The sequence below is a fragment of the Syngnathus acus genome, chromosome 4 (genome assembly GCF_901709675.1).
Source record: "Syngnathus acus chromosome 4, fSynAcu1.2, whole genome shotgun sequence".
In the NCBI taxonomy this organism is placed as follows: Eukaryota; Metazoa; Chordata; class Actinopteri; order Syngnathiformes; family Syngnathidae; genus Syngnathus; species Syngnathus acus.
Genome location: NC_051090.1, coordinates 6,142,196 through 6,157,140, shown reverse-complemented (window position 1 = coordinate 6,157,140; position 14,945 = coordinate 6,142,196). Strand labels below are relative to the sequence as shown.

Sequence of the window (14,945 nt, the reverse complement as noted above, 5' to 3'; positions counted from 1 at the left end):
ACTATAGCATGAACTTAATTTGAGCTCTAAAATTTGAAAATTCAATTCAATCATGCCGTTCAAATTTTGCCATTAGTCTTTCCGGCATCAAATTAGATTATGTGGGGAAATAAAAGTTGCTAGTCACGCCGCTGTTATTTTCCCATCAGCCCCCGCGTTCTGCCGCAAGGGCTCATGGGAAATGTGAGTATAAAATAATCCTCCGCCCTCCGCACGGTCTCATTCCTCCGCTTCACTTGGTTGAACTGCATCAGTCTGGTGAGTTGATTCACTGACCCTTCGAAAATACTTTCGTGTCTTCAATTTAGTGTCTTTCTCATCGTTGTTAATCGTTCTTTACTTAGTCATCCGAACTATTAAATTCGGAATAATTATCTAATGTTGGTTTAATGGTTTTAAGTGGTACACTTAGCAAGGCCTGCACCACGTGCCTTAAGAAAATGTAACCTTGCCTGCGCCATCTTTTTTTTTTTATCGTACATCAAGCCATCAACTCTTAAATATGACTTCATTTTCCATCGTCCCAATGCTGTATGATGATAACTTGTTGGTAGGGACATCAGAATGAATGTGAAGAAACGCCAACTATCCTGACAGCCTCGGGGACACGTGCGATACGACGCTAGCTCGTTTTAGCCTGTTTGCTAAAGCTAGCCTGTGTTCAAAGTCTATTTCCTATCTAATTCACTTTTTGCTTTTTTTCCTATTTCCTTTTTTATCAGTTTGACGACTCTCAAAATGCCGGACGCTACTAATATAAAGCGTAAGTTGCCCTTTTCCTGCTTAAACTCCCGTTTGACCGCCTTTAACCTATGATGATCCAAGAGTAGTGGACAGAAGTGATTTCTGACTATCTTTGATCTGAGACTTAAATGTTTAATTACAAAATTATAAGTGTGAATTGCCTTACTAAAGTCTGGTTTATTTTTAGGTTTATGGAGGCCACGTCAAAGACTTGAGTGTTTCAAGATGGTCAGTACATATAAATCTTTTAGTTTTACGCTTCTCTAAGGTGGGCTATGTGTAAATTACAATAGATTGCTGCGCACTACAAGATTTATTCCTATTTTTAATCCTGTAGAACGTATATTACGAAGCTGCATAAATGTAGTAAATATTGATTTGTTATAATGGGTGATGTCTTGTGATCTTCAATCAATGCACATAAGCAACACCACAGAGAAGCATTACGTTTTTGTTGCCATGATGACATGTATTTGCTACTCTTGACGAGATGAATGACTATAAAAACCAACCCACCAAGTTGATAATCTGAGGCACTGCCATTTGAGTCCTTTAAAGTTGGTGTGAAAAAGAATTATGTACGCTAATGTTTTTTTTTTTTTTTAACCTGCAGATCCATTTTGTGCTGGGATCAGCTACCTGACAGAGGTAAAACTCAATTAGGCTTTTTGTGTGTGTTAAAATAACTGTCAATGATGACTTGGAAAAAAAACAATGGGAATCTCTCTGAAAAATAGTGAAAGAGTTCAATTTTATCTGATGCAGTGTTTTAGTCAACTACTTTTCCCGCCATCTTCTTCCCAGTTCTGAAAGTCTTCATTTAATTGCAGGCATTTTCCTGGCTTGTATGCAGGTAATATTTTGACATTTTTATTTGACCTTGCAAGTGGGAGATTAAAGTGATGATTGCATAGTTCAGCAGATACACTGTGAAGAAAAAATATTTCGCTCCTATCTGAAGTTATCCCACGGCCTCAAGCTTAAACTCCCAAGAATAAATGTGATATGTGGAACAAATGTATTTTCATTTCTTGAATTATAGATGAATGCCGATCCACTGTATGCTGGAATCAGCTACTTGACAGAGGTAAAACAGATTTTTATTCTTTTTGTGTAAAGAAAACTGTCAATGATGAGTTAAAAAAAAAAAAAGGTAACACTTGAACCAAAGTGAAACAATTCAATTTGCTCTGATGCAGTGTTTTAGTCAACTGCCTTTGCTGTCATCTGTTTCCCAGTGCCGAAAGTTTTTTTATTTGATTGCAGGTTCTTAATTTATAGATGAACGCCCATCCACTGTATGCTGGAATCAGCTACTTGACAGAGGTAAAACATATTTTTATTCTTTTTGTGTAAAGAAAACTGTCAATGATGAGTTAAAAAAAAAAAAAGGAAACACTTGAACCAAAGTGAAACAATTCAATTTGCTCTGATGCAGTGTTTTAGTCAACTGCCTTTGCTGTCATCTGTTTCCCAGTGCTGAAAGTTTTTTTATTTGATTGCAGGTTCTTTCTTGGCCTGGATGCAGGTAACCTTTTGGCCCCTTTAATTGACCTTTCAAGTGCTGACTAAAGTGATGATTGCATAGTTCAGCAGATACACTGTGAAGAAAAAACCTTTCGCCCCTATCTGATGTTGGCTCACACAGCCTCTAAAGCATAAATGTCCAAGACTAGATTTTTATTTTCTGTTTTTCTCTTCTTTTTAGGTAAAACCGCTGCATGGTACGTTGATTTATTGAAATTTATCAAACCACTGCATTTAAAACCATGTTCAATAGAAGTAAATTCAAACCCAACAATTGAAAAAAATATGGTTATCAAAATGACAAATGGGAGATTAAATTCAAATCTGAATTCAATTATATCAATTTGACTAAATCTGTGACCAACTGATTAAAATAACTACTGTAGCGCTGCTCCTCCCTCTGATGTCAAAGGAAACAGTGAAAGTAAATTTTGGTCACCCAAGAACAATCCTTGTTGTGAATGCAGACAGTTGGGTGTGATGAGTATGAATCAGGTCTCTGATCCAGTTGAGGAGTTCAACATATCTCTGACCCAGATGGAAAAAAGATTCATGTGATGTCATGATTTAGAGAAATGAAAAGTTCTAATTCATTCTTGTGATGCAGATTGCTGAGAGAAGTCAGCTTGTCGACGGCAGGCAACGGAAAACAAGGCAAGTTAAAAGGTGGATTAGTATTTCTTCTCAGCTGACCTGTGATGATAAAAAATGTTGCTGACAATTAAGTCATGGAGTAGTTAGCTCTAGCTGAAAGGTCAATCTTACTGATGGCATTTTGGAATATTTGTTTATTTTGACTGACTGTTTTTCTCTCTTAGGAGGTGAACTTACCCCTCAAGTAGATGCACTCATGCAGCAATTGAGGCAAAGGTGAGGAAGTAACTTCTCCTTTATAGAATTGTATGCCTGTGAAGGGTTCAGTGATGTCTCAAATGTCTGACCTGAATAAAATGTGGATAACATGTTTTACTGAGTGACCCCTCTTTTATGCTCTAAGAAAAACTACAACTAACATGTATTTAAAATGTTTTTCTTTTCCCTGCTTGTCTGCAGGTTACCTGTGGGCACTTGCTGAATGGGCTAAAGAAACTTGGTTTACCTTCAGCCGCCCCTCCTGTCTGCAGCATATCTAAAAGGGTTGCCTTTTGAAGTTGGTATGTTACTTTTAGAAATTGGTCACTAAATTGAAAAATAAATACAGGCCACATGGATGATGAAAAGTGTCAAATGATCTATGATTATAATAACCAATGTGTTTCCCTTTTTTTTCCTGACTTTGTGGCCAACAAAACTGTTATTTTTGTGCGTGTTTTTGCATTGTGATAAATATTATGTATTCCCATAGGTACAAAGAGGAAGTGTACACTTGCTGAATGACCAAAGCTTGATTGATATTCAGCCACCACCCCCTTGTCTGCAGCATAGCTGAAATGGTTGCCTTTAAGTTGGTACGTTTCGTTTCAAATTGGTCACTAAATTGGAAAAAAAAATACAGGCCACATGGATGATGAAGAATTCTGCCAAATGATTTATGATTATAATTGCTATGTTCCCAAATTTTTTTCCTGACGTTGTGGCCAACCAAAACTGTAATATAGTTGAAGGTTCTTGCATGGCACTACCTATTGTTTTTATGTGTTCCCATAGGTACAAAGAGGAAGTTCCTTCAGCCACCCCTCCTGTCTGCAGCATATCTAAAAGGGGTTGCCTTTTGAATTTGGTACGTTTTGTTTCAAAATTGGTCACTAAATTGGGAGAGAAAAAATACAGGCCACATGGATGATGAAAAGTGTCAAATGATCTATGATTATAATAACCAATGTGTTTCCCTTTTTTTCCTGACTTTGTGGCCAACTAAACTGTTATTTTTGTGAGTGTTCTTGCATTGTGATAAATATTGTTTATGTATTCCCATAGATGCAAAGGCAAAGTGTGCTGAATGAGCAAAGCTTGATTGGTTTTCCTTCAGCCACCACCCCCTTGTCTGCAGCATAGCTGAAAGGGTTGCTTTTTTTAATTTGGTACGTTACTTTTCAAAATTGGTCACTAAATTGAAAAAAAAAAATACTGGCCACATGGATGATGAAAAATTCTGCCGAATGATTTATGATTATAGTAACCGATGTGTTTCCCTTTTTTTCCTGACTTTGTGGGCAACAAAAACTGTTATTTTTGTGAGTGTTCTTGCATGGTGATAAATATTCTTTTTATGTATTCCCATAGGTACAAAGAGGAAGTGTACACTTGCTGAATGGACAAAAGAAGCTTGATTTGGCTTTTCTTGAAGTTGGTACGTAACATTACAAAATTGGTCACTAAATTGGAAAAGAAAATACAGGCTACATGGATGATGAAAAATTCTGCCAAATGATTTATGATTATAATCGCAACGCTTCCCTTTTTTCCTGACTTTGTGGCCAACCAAAACTGTAATAGTTGAAGGTTCTTGCATGGCACTACCTATTGTTTTATGTGTTCCCATAGGTACAAAGAGGAAGTTCCTTCAGCCACCCCTCCTGTCTGCTGCATATCTAAAAGGGTTGCCTTTTGAATTTGGTACGTTTTGTTTCATAATTGGTCACTAAATTGCAAAAAAAAAAAATACAGGCCACATGGATGATGAAAAATTCTGCCGAATGATTTATGATTATAGTAACCAATGTGTTTCCCTTTTTTTCCTGACTTTGTGGCCAACCAAAACTGTAATATTTGAAGGTTCTTGCATGGCACTACCTATTTTTATGTATTCCCATAGGTACAAAGAGGAAGTGTACACTAGCTGAATGGACAAAAGAAGCTTGATTTGGCTTTTCTTGAAGTTGGTACGTAACATTGCAAAATTGGTCACTAAATTGGAAAAGAAAATACAGGCCACATGGATGATGAAGAATTCTGCCAAATGATTTATGATTATAATTGCTATGTTCCCCAATTTTTTCCCTGACTTTGTGGCCAACCAAAACTGTAATATAGTTGAAGGTTCTTGCATGGCACTACCTATTGTTTTTATGTGTTCCCATAGGTACAAAGAGGAAGTTCCTTCAGCCACCCCTCCTGTCTGCAGCATATCTAAAAGGGTTGCCTTTTGAATTTGGTACGTTTTGTTTCAAAATTGGTCACTAAATTGGGAGAGAGAAAAAATACAGGCCACATGGATGATGAAAAGTGTCAAATGATCTATGATTATAATAACCAATGTGTTTCCCTTTTTTTCCTGACTTTGTGGTCAACTAAACTGTTATTTTGTGAGTGTTCTTGCATTGCGATAAATATTGTTTTTATGTATTCCCATAGATGCAAAGGCAAAGTGTGCTGAATGAGCAAAGCTTGATTGGTTTACCTTCAGTCACCCCTCCTGTCTGCAGCATATCTAAAAGGGTTGCCTTTTGAATTTGGTACGTTTTGTTTTAAAACTGGTCACTAAATTGAAAGAAGAAAAAAATACAGGCCACATGGATGATGAAAAATGTCAAATGATCAATGATTATAATAACCAATGTGTTTCCCTTTTTTTCCTGACTTTGTGGGCAACAAAAACTGTTATTTTTGTGAGTGTTCTTGCATGGTGATAAATATTCTTTTTATGTATTCCCATAGGTACAAAGAAAGTGTACACTTGCTGAATGGACAAAAGAAGCTTGATTTGGCTTTTCTTGAAGTTGGTACGTAACGTTACAAAATTGGTCACTAAATTGGAAAAGAAAACAGGCCACATGGATGATGAAAAATTCTGCCAAATGATTTATGATTATAATCGCAACGTTTCCCTTTTTTCCTGACTTTGTGGCCAACCATAACTGTAATGTAGTTGAAGGTTCTTGCCTGGCACTACCTATTTTTTTTATATATTCCCATAGGTACAAAGAGGAAGTGTACATTTGCTGAATGGACAAAAGAAGCTTGGTTTGGCTTTTCTTGAGGCGGCGTCTTGTCTGCAGCATAGCTGAAAGGGTTGCTTTTTGAAGTTGGTACGTAACGTTACTAAATTGGAAAAAAAAATACAGGCCACATGGATGATGAAGAATTCTGCCAAATGATTTATGATTATAATCGCAACGTTTCCCTTTTTTCCTGACTTTGTGGCCAACCATAACTGTAATGTAGTTGAAGGTTCTTGCCTGGCACTACCTATTTTTTTTATATATTCCCATAGGTACAAAGAGGAAGTGTACATTTGCTGAATGGACAAAAGAAGCTTGGTTTGGCTTTTCTTGAGGCGGCGTCTTGTCTGCAGCATAGCTGAAAGGGTTGCTTTTTGAAGTTGGTACGTAACGTTACTAAATTGGAAAAAAAAATACAGGCCACATGGATGATGAAGAATTCTGCCAAATGATTTATGATTATAATCGCAACGTTTCCCTTTTTTCCTGACTTTGTGGCCAACCATAACTGTAATGTAGTTGAAGGTTCTTGCCTGGCACTACCTATTTTTTTTTATATATTCCCATAGGTACAAAGAGGAAATGAGCATTTGCTGAATGGAATGAAGACAACCTGATTTGTTTGTTCTATGAATAAAGAAACTTCTATAACTCCTTGTTGTGTAGCATTTTTTTTTTTTTTACCAATTGTGTGGCACAATAAGTCACCTAGCTATTTTGCCCTGCTACGTTGCTGTCCATTCGCGGCAAACTGAGCATGCGTAGTTACCGGCGGGGGCTGAACATAACTGGTAGGCGGGGATTCGTCGTAACTGCTACTTCCGGTTTGTGAAACGAGCACACCCCTTTCTCCAGTACTATTAGCCTAGCAGCGAGCTAACTCATTCTCATTGACGTTTACCTCTTGTATCAGCTTCGCCGACCTATTCCCTCATGTTTACCCGCTATGTCTCGTCGCTCCTGCCGCTTCTTGCGCTGGCCGTACCTGCACACACCGACTTCTTCCAGCTTGGCACGCTCTCCAACGCATCTTCGTACTATTTCAACTACATTTACTGCAATATTTGGGAGGGAGACTGTCAGCCCCACCAGGACGATGCGACGCAGCAAGGTGAGTGAATTGAGAAGAAGCAAGATTTTTATTCCATAATGATTCGACCCTTTTGCTTGGACAGTTCCTATCAGGGATCTCTGGGCCAGTTTTCCTCAGGACTACGTGAGCCTGCTGTACCGCTGGTACTGTAGCCTGGGTCAGTGCTGCGAGTCCGGAGACTGCAGAGTGACCAACAACATCACTGGTAAATACAACGCTACAATTACCAAACCATGTTAAAGATGCTAAGTTGTCTACTCGCCGCATGCAATGCTTATTTTTGTTTACTTATTTAATGTTTACAAAATGGTTTGACGCAGAATTGCGTCCAGCGGCATAATACAGCCCACATAGTCGTGAAAACTAACCAAGACTGTCACAACTCTGTAAACTGCAAAAATATTCATCTTTTGCAAAGGAAAATGTAATATTCATGTCCCTTTTTGTAGGTTTGGCTAATGATCTTCAGAGCAAGCTGCACGGGCAGCACCTGGCCCAGTCCGTGGTTCTGAAAGCAATCCAGGGTTTCATCAACAACCCCGAGTCCAACAAGCCCTTGACCCTCTCCTTCCACGGCTGGTCGGGCACTGGGAAGAACTTTGTGGCCCGAATGGTGGCGGATAATCTTTATCGCGATGGGGTGAAAAGCGAGTGCGTCCGACTGTTCATCGCCCCGTTCCACTTTCACCATGCCAGCATGGTGGACACGTACAAGGTGAGACGAAAGAGGTGAGGGCTCACCGCCAAGAACATGCCGGTCAAGTCCTTGTCCAGTTTGCTTTTTAATCTACATTGAATGATAAGATATGGACAGGAAACATCAAACAAGGGAGTTTTTTTTTGGAAGCTGGCATCGGCTCAACTGGACCACAACAGCCGTCATCAGCGTCCAGTGTGCACAAATGTTACACAATCGTGTTACAGTTCAGAATATCGTGTAGCTATTACTACACAGGGGAAGTGGAAAGTCCAAATTCAGATGAGCATTTTAATGACATTGCACTCATGGAGGTTATGCTTCTGTAGCTTTTATTCCAAATGAAGATTTGAATAACTTCAATATAGTGGAGTTGATTAAAAAAAATATTGAATGAGATCATCGATTAATCAGAAGTCGTCTAAGTTGTACAACTCCTACTTTACAGGGTCAGCTGAGAGAAGCAATCCGGGACACGGTCCTGCGATGTTCCCAGACGCTGTTCATCTTTGACGAAGCCGAGAAACTGCACCCGGGCCTGATTGACGCTATCAAGCCATACATGGCCCACTACGACAACGTGGACGGGGTCAACTACCGAAAGGCCATCTTCCTCTTCCTCAGGTTGAGTTGCCTTCCCGCTACAACATTTGAAGTATTGCCTATTGTATTTATGTTGCCTTGTAATCTTTGTCATAGATAATTCAAGTTTTTGCCCATTTTGTGTAGTAATATTGGAGGAGCAACGATCAATGATGTCGCGCTGGACTTTTGGCACTCGGGTCAGAACCGAGAAGATATTGGGATGGAGGATCTTGAACATCGATTACGATCTGAAACAATGGAAGCCCAAGGTATAATGAAGTCTACAGCAGATAAAAAAATATATATATCTGCACACCTCTGTTAAAATGCCTTTTTCAATATAAAGAAAAATCGAACAAGATAATTAATTGTAAAACATTTTCCCCACCACTAAAGCAACCTAAACGTTTACAGCTTTAATTCATGTTGTCGTTGGAAGAATATTCCAAACATTTCCATCTGCGTCCAGGCGGTTTTTCCAGAAGCGAGCTAATGTCCGGCCACCTAATCGACTTCTTCGTGCCATTCCTACCTCTGGAGTACCGTCACATCAAGCTGTGCGCGAAGGACGCCTTCGCCGCACGGGGCCTGGAGACTGACGAGGCCACGCTGGACGAGGTGGCCAAGGCCATGCTATACATCCCTAAGGAGGAGAGACTGTTCTCAGCCCAGGGATGCAAGTCCATTCCCCAGCGGATCAACTTCTTTCTTCCTTAGAAGAAACAGGAGCCTGGGAGAGGTGCCAAACATGTCTGTCCAGGTCACCCACGCAAGATCAGAGCACTTCCCGTGTGAGCGGGATGGACAAAGTGCCGTTGCGCATAAGTCATGCGGCGGCGAAGGAGGACATGCCTCCTTGCTCGAGATGAAGAACACCACATGGCTGACTACAGTGAGGGAAATCAATATTGTTAGAAGTGTGTTCACTTCAGAAAAAAAAACATTTACATATAGGTGGCGAAAGGATACTATTTAAATTAATTAATCATGGACGTGATCTTTTTTTTCATAGCAGTAATTGCACTTTAAAATACGGTTCTCAACATGTGACCTTGCAAGGTGCTGCAAAAATGTAATTTTCTGCATTTGATTATGTGCCATATCCTATCCTACAAAAATTCGTTTCTTTCTGAGAGCAAACTTAAAATATAGCAGGGATCAAAAAGGGATATCCCCCACTATATAGACTGCAGAAGTATTGGGACACCATTTGTTTTGCTCCTTTTCACTGGTCATTGTGACATTGTTGAAGTAAATAGAATTGACAATCTATACCAAACCAATTTTGCAGTTTGCTGGGAGTTATTAATGTTCATTCGAGTTAAGACTTTTTGCACCGTATTGTCTAACAACCCTCCACTGATCTTTATGTTGCACTATTTATTACCCTGTAAAAGGGGTCAGGATTTAAGTGTTACTATGTACATTTGACTACTTAGTTAACATCACGCATATTGTGGCTGGTGAAGTGAAGCAAAAGGCTTGCAATGTTAAATGACCTTTGGTGTTTAAAGTTAATGTACAAGGAACTGAATTGTTATTGAGCAATATCAAGGAAGCGATCGTCAGCACTGTAATATAATTGTATCGAAATTGTTTTGATTATTTCAAAGCACTTTTAAGCACTTGCTACCATGGTTTTTTTTTAAGTGTGAAATATGTTTAGGTCATAGGTTTTATTGTCTTGAGATTCCACGTTTGGAAATTTTGAATATCACATTACACAAAGATTGAAAAATAAAATCCAATTGTTTCTGTTGTGTCAAAATCAAATGAGTAAATACTTGCCCAGTGCATCATCATAAATAAAGTGATAATTGTGATCACTAACTCGAGTGAGATTATTATACTGTATTAAACTAAACTGGGTTCATTGTATTCTACTGCACATTAGTGACGATTAATACTCTATAGTCGCCTTCCAATCAACTGTGCAGACTATAAAGACTAATATACTGTACAGTACATCAAAGACGATTTTGTCGTCATTTTACGTAGTACATTCTGCATATTCTTTGTGCGACTTCATGCGTATCAATCGCATCACTTCCATTAATGTACCTCAAACGCATCACTCGTCCTTTGGGTGTGTATTAAGCGAACGCGTGGTCTTCGTTCATTGGCTAAACGCCAGAACGTCAGTGAATCCGTTCCTGTGATTGGCCGAGAGGGCTTTGACTTCCTGGCCGAGCTCCGGTGCCGAGAGCCAATCAGGTTGAGACATCTGTTCCCAGCCGAGAGGCAAGAGGCTGCATGATTCTAATAAAACGGCACTAACGGATTCTTGATCGCCGCTGAACATCGTCGAGCGACAGCAGAAATTTAATATTATTGTGTTAATTTTAGAGATAGTTTGACAGAGTAGAGTTTTTTTCCCCCACAATGACCGCCTTGTCGCTGTTGTTTTTGGCCGTATCGACCGCCTGTGTCCTGGCCGAGTCCACTGTCTATTTCCGAGAGCAATTTGAAGATGGGGGTGAGATTGTTTTCCGATTATTCTAACTATTATCAAATAACTATTATATTAATTATATGTTGTTCGTATACAATATATGCAAGTTGATTGGGTTGTATCGGTGCATGACCATATGGCAACTCCAGTAGCCTGTAATGCAAATAATACGATTTTAGTTTTCAGATGATGAATTTTGCCTAAAATTGTACGTTTTGCTTAGTTGTACTTTTAACATTTCGTGTGTAACAGCACCAAATTTATTTGACACCCCCCTCCCCCACGTATAGTCAAGCCACCTCCCCCTCCCCCTCATGTATGTCCCTCCCTTGGTAATTACTGTACTCCCCCAAATCTAAAACAAAATTACATAATTCTCCCAAGTACCACCAACATTTAAATACATTACTGTTGTATTGAGTATATTTGGAATGTTGGAAATCAGAATCATTGGTAGGAAATCTGAATGACTTTTTTGTATGTTTAGACGCTTGGAAGAGTCGCTGGGAGGAATCCAAGCATAAGACCGACTATGGCAAGTTTGTTCTGACTGCAGGCAAGTTCTACGGTGATGCAGAGAAGGATAAAGGTGAGTGGATTAGTCATGTCAATTTAGGGCTGGGTGACGAATGGATAAAGAAAAATACTAAAATAAAGGCGCATTTTTACAAGAGGAACCCACTTATTTCCCCATCTATATTTTTCTTGTTTTACGTATTGTAATTTTGATTCCTCTTTTTCATATAAGTGGATTTTTAAATCTTGCTTGAGAAAAATGTCCTGGCAAATTCTTTTTCTTGATGTAGATTCTCTCTTAATCCATTCTTTTTGTTTAAAATAACTTTATGATTATGATATAAAGCAAAGGATCTCAACTTGGAATAAAGACACACAAAGCCATTTGACACAATACGATTGAAACAGGTTTGCAAACGAGCCAGGACGCCCGCTTCTACGCGATGTCGTCCCGCTTCGACGACTTCAGCAACAAAGGCCAACCCCTCGTCGTCCAGTTCACCGTCAAGCACGAACAGAGCATTGATTGCGGCGGCGGCTACGTCAAAGTGTTCCCCTCCGACCTTAAGCAGGAGGACATGCACGGGGACTCGGTCTACAACATCATGTTTGGTACGGCGGGCTCATCCAGGTCTCCATCGGGTTGGGTGCATAGCGGAGTTGTGTGTTGAATTGCAGACGTCTTCTGTTCGCAGGTCCTGATATTTGCGGACCAGGCACAAAGAAAGTCCACGTAATCTTTAACTACAAGGGCAAGAATCATTTGGTTAACAAAGACATCAGATGCAAAGTGAGTCATCGAGTGGTTGTGTTTTGTAACTCTAACCAAATTTGCAACCCTCAAGCTTCACTGTGGGAGGTTTCCAGCATACATTTAAAGGTGAGTCGTGTCTAACATTTTTTTTTTTCTTCTCCCCCGCCTGTCAGGATGACGAATTTACTCACTTGTACACGCTGATCGTCAACCCCGACAACACGTACGAGGTGAAAATCGACAATAAGAAGGTTGAGTCTGGCAACCTGGAGGACGACTGGGACTTCCTGCCATCAAAGAAGATCAAGGACCCCGAAGCCAAGAAACCAGAGGACTGGGACGACCGGGAGAAGATTCCTGATCCCGACGATACCAAACCAGAGGCAAGTGCGGGCCCGCCACTTGGAAGAGCACCAGGATGAATTTAACTAATGTCATGTTTCGTTTGACAGGACTGGGACAAGGCTGAGAACATTCCTGACCCAGATGCCAAGAAGCCAGACGACTGGGACGATGAGATGGATGGAGAATGGGAGCCTCCTATGATCGCTAACCCTGAATACAAGGTACCTGACAGACTGAAACAATCAATCAAGTAACTAACATTCTCATTGGCTCACTCCCATGTCACTCATCACCGCAGGCCCCGCCTTTTAAAGCTACATGCACGCTGAAAAAGTGACACTAAAATAAGTGTCAGTGGACCAAGAAATTAGTTTTGATGTGGTTTAATGAACTGTGTGCTGTGTTAAACAGGGCGAGTGGAAGCCCAAAGAGATCAGCAACTCCGCCTACAAAGGAAAGTGGATCCATCCCGAGATCGACAACCCAGAGTACACCGCCGATTCCGAGATCTACAAATATGACAGCGTTGGCGTGATTGGACTGGACCTGTGGCAGGTAACGTAAGATGCAGAAACTGACATTCATATTTGAAGATTTGATTTGAAATTTTGACTTTTTAAAAATATCGTTAACATTCCTTTTGTTTGTTGTAGGTCAAATCTGGCACCATCTTTGACAACTTCCTGATCACCAATGACCCAAAACTGGCTGAGGAGGTCGGTGACGACACGTGGGGGAAAACCAAGGTATGTAAACTTTGTTGTCCTTGCCCCCACATTTTCCACCCTAAATATTCATTTTTTTTTAATTCCCAATCAGGATGCCGAGAAGGAAATGAAGGACACCCAAGATGCGGAGGAGCGAAAGCTGCGTGAGGAAGAGGACAACCAGAGGAAAGACGAGTCGAAGGACGATGATGAGGAGGAAGAAAAGGATGAGGAGGACGAAGATGGCGAGGAGGAGAACGAGGAGGACGAAGAGGAAGAGGATGAAGACACGGAGTCCCCCATGAAGGATGAATTATAAACAGTTGAAAGGCAAGGAGCGGACTGTCCAACCACAAGAGACGACTCGCCCAGTGGGTGGAGTCTTGTTTGTTTACAAAAACCGAGAGAGTTAAAGATATCATTATTAAATACTCTACTATACCATAATAACAATAAGACAAATTGACAATTATAACTGATATTATATAGGAATCACAATTAGAAATTAAGATGTCGCAGTGAATGTCCAGACTAGAAAACCACATTTAAATTTTATTTGTAATTTTTTAATTTGGTAGTTTATATGATATGGAAATGAAAAGAGGTTTGCCAAAATCATGGTTACTAAGAAACGTTGACACGACAAATCTACTTGTTTAGTTTTTGTAAAAATGTTTGTTACCTCATGTGTTTGTCTCGTAATGCTGTTTTTATTTTATTTTTGATTTTTGTCAATCCCAAATGTCAAGCGACTGCTCAAAGGTTCATTTAATCAAAGAAGGGAAGATACGGTCTCCAAAGTCTGAATTGTAGGTCCAGTTGGGATGTTAAACTTGTGAGGAAATCCTTTAAGTATGTTTGCACTGTACACTTATTTCCACTTTTGTGCACATGAGATGAGTTTCTGAATAATCGTCTGGAAGCACTCCAGCAGCAGGAAAGCTTCTGTTCATTTTAAGTTTGTTCATCGTTTGGTGTGTATGCAGTCAATTGTCCTCATCCCGGATAGCCACTGAAGCTGAGCGCTGATCCTTTTTGTAAAAGACAACATTTTGTACTAATACTGCTGGTAATTTAAGTGAAGGGGGTTTGTTTGAATGCAGAAGAAAAAATGTTGTGTCCAATAAAAACAACCACAGGAAAATGACTCAAATTATTTTAATATTTGTATATCAAAACTCATTCCATTTCATAACTTTTCCACCATTAATATAATTTATACTAGAGGAAACTGTTTTATGGTAATGTTTTGAAGGGGAACGTTGGAATGAACTAAGAATGTGACTTGGTTGCTGTCATTGTCACCAAGTCGCAATAATTTCATAAGAAATGTAGCAAATTAATATATGACTAAAAGCCGCACGACTAATATATTAACCTGTTTGCACAGAATAAGTGGCATAAAGGTCACGACTGTTAATTGCATCAAGCACGAAGCCTGCTCGATGCTGTGCGGCAATTGTAAAAACGACGGTAATCAGGTAAGTCGTGCACAGCAGTAGTTTTCAAAATAAGAGCGCTAACAGGAAAAGTAGTGTTTAAATGTCGATCACAATAGCATAATTGCTGGGTTCATTTTTCTATATTTCTTTCTAAAAAACATTTTTTTCAGACAACACATTGGTATTTTTCAATTGGGATTTT

General features: G+C 39.6%; 2 protein-coding genes, 1 long non-coding RNA gene and 5 other non-coding genes across 10 annotated transcripts; all 8 read left to right on the top strand.

Moving 5' to 3' along the window:
- Positions 1–209: 209 nt before the first annotated feature.
- Positions 210–6,809, top strand: LOC119122365. 3 transcript variants are annotated; one of them, XR_005097835.1, is made up of 13 exons: positions 210–258; positions 723–763; positions 932–972; positions 1,358–1,392; positions 1,575–1,597; positions 1,787–1,831; positions 2,250–2,272; positions 2,453–2,468; positions 2,879–2,937; positions 3,090–3,141; positions 3,325–3,425; positions 3,617–3,719; positions 3,919–3,934. It is a non-coding gene; the product is annotated as an uncharacterized LOC119122365 (long non-coding RNA). The 3 variants fall into 3 exon arrangements; XR_005097836.1 differs by lacking the exons at positions 2,250–2,272; positions 2,453–2,468; positions 3,919–3,934 and adding an exon at positions 6,722–6,809; XR_005097834.1 differs by lacking the exons at positions 2,250–2,272; positions 2,453–2,468 and having other exon boundaries at positions 211–258.
- LOC119122386 lies at positions 808–869 on the top strand. Its single transcript, XR_005097857.1, has one exon. It is a non-coding gene; the product is annotated as a small nucleolar RNA SNORD75 (small nucleolar RNA).
- LOC119122380 lies at positions 1,429–1,511 on the top strand. The gene has a single exon (XR_005097851.1). It is a non-coding gene; the product is annotated as a small nucleolar RNA SNORD79 (small nucleolar RNA).
- On the top strand, positions 1,635–1,709 carry LOC119122383. Its single transcript, XR_005097854.1, has one exon. It is a non-coding gene; the product is annotated as a small nucleolar RNA snR60/Z15/Z230/Z193/J17 (small nucleolar RNA).
- Positions 2,309–2,387, top strand: LOC119122384. The gene has a single exon (XR_005097855.1). It is a non-coding gene; the product is annotated as a small nucleolar RNA snR60/Z15/Z230/Z193/J17 (small nucleolar RNA).
- On the top strand, positions 3,187–3,248 carry LOC119122385. Its single transcript, XR_005097856.1, has one exon. It is a non-coding gene; the product is annotated as a small nucleolar RNA SNORD78 (small nucleolar RNA).
- A 153-nt stretch (positions 6,810–6,962) lies between the features above and the next one.
- On the top strand, positions 6,963–10,357 carry tor3a (torsin family 3, member A). The gene is made up of 6 exons (XM_037250725.1): positions 6,963–7,263; positions 7,328–7,450; positions 7,695–7,960; positions 8,391–8,566; positions 8,672–8,796; positions 8,997–10,357. Exons 1-6 carry the CDS (start codon positions 7,086–7,088, stop codon positions 9,242–9,244), a joined length of 1,116 nt encoding a protein of 371 aa, XP_037106620.1. The 5' UTR covers positions 6,963–7,085; the 3' UTR covers positions 9,245–10,357.
- A 377-nt stretch (positions 10,358–10,734) lies between these two features.
- Positions 10,735–14,448, top strand: calr (calreticulin). The gene is made up of 9 exons (XM_037250722.1): positions 10,735–11,003; positions 11,467–11,568; positions 11,904–12,107; positions 12,191–12,285; positions 12,423–12,632; positions 12,702–12,815; positions 13,006–13,149; positions 13,248–13,340; positions 13,414–14,448. Exons 1-9 carry the CDS (start codon positions 10,910–10,912, stop codon positions 13,618–13,620), a joined length of 1,263 nt encoding a protein of 420 aa, XP_037106617.1. The 5' UTR covers positions 10,735–10,909; the 3' UTR covers positions 13,621–14,448.
- The last annotated feature ends 497 nt before the right edge of the window (positions 14,449–14,945 follow it).

Excerpts from the sequence above, each read along its gene's own strand:
- calr (XM_037250722.1), top strand. The coding sequence starts at position 10,910 with ATGACCGCCTTGTCGCTGTTGTTTTTGGCCGTATCGACCGCCTGTGTC. Across the intron at positions 12,816-13,005 it reads TCGCTAACCCTGAATACAAG|GGCGAGTGGAAGCCCAAAGA; the intron begins GTACCTGACAGA and ends TGTGTTAAACAG. Across the intron at positions 13,150-13,247 it reads TTGGACTGGACCTGTGGCAG|GTCAAATCTGGCACCATCTT; the intron begins GTAACGTAAGAT and ends TGTTTGTTGTAG.
- tor3a (XM_037250725.1), top strand. The coding sequence starts at position 7,086 with ATGTTTACCCGCTATGTCTCGTCGCTCCTGCCGCTTCTTGCGCTGGCC. Across the intron at positions 7,961-8,390 it reads GCATGGTGGACACGTACAAG|GGTCAGCTGAGAGAAGCAAT; the intron begins GTGAGACGAAAG and ends CCTACTTTACAG. Across the intron at positions 8,797-8,996 it reads TGAAACAATGGAAGCCCAAG|GCGGTTTTTCCAGAAGCGAG; the intron begins GTATAATGAAGT and ends ATCTGCGTCCAG.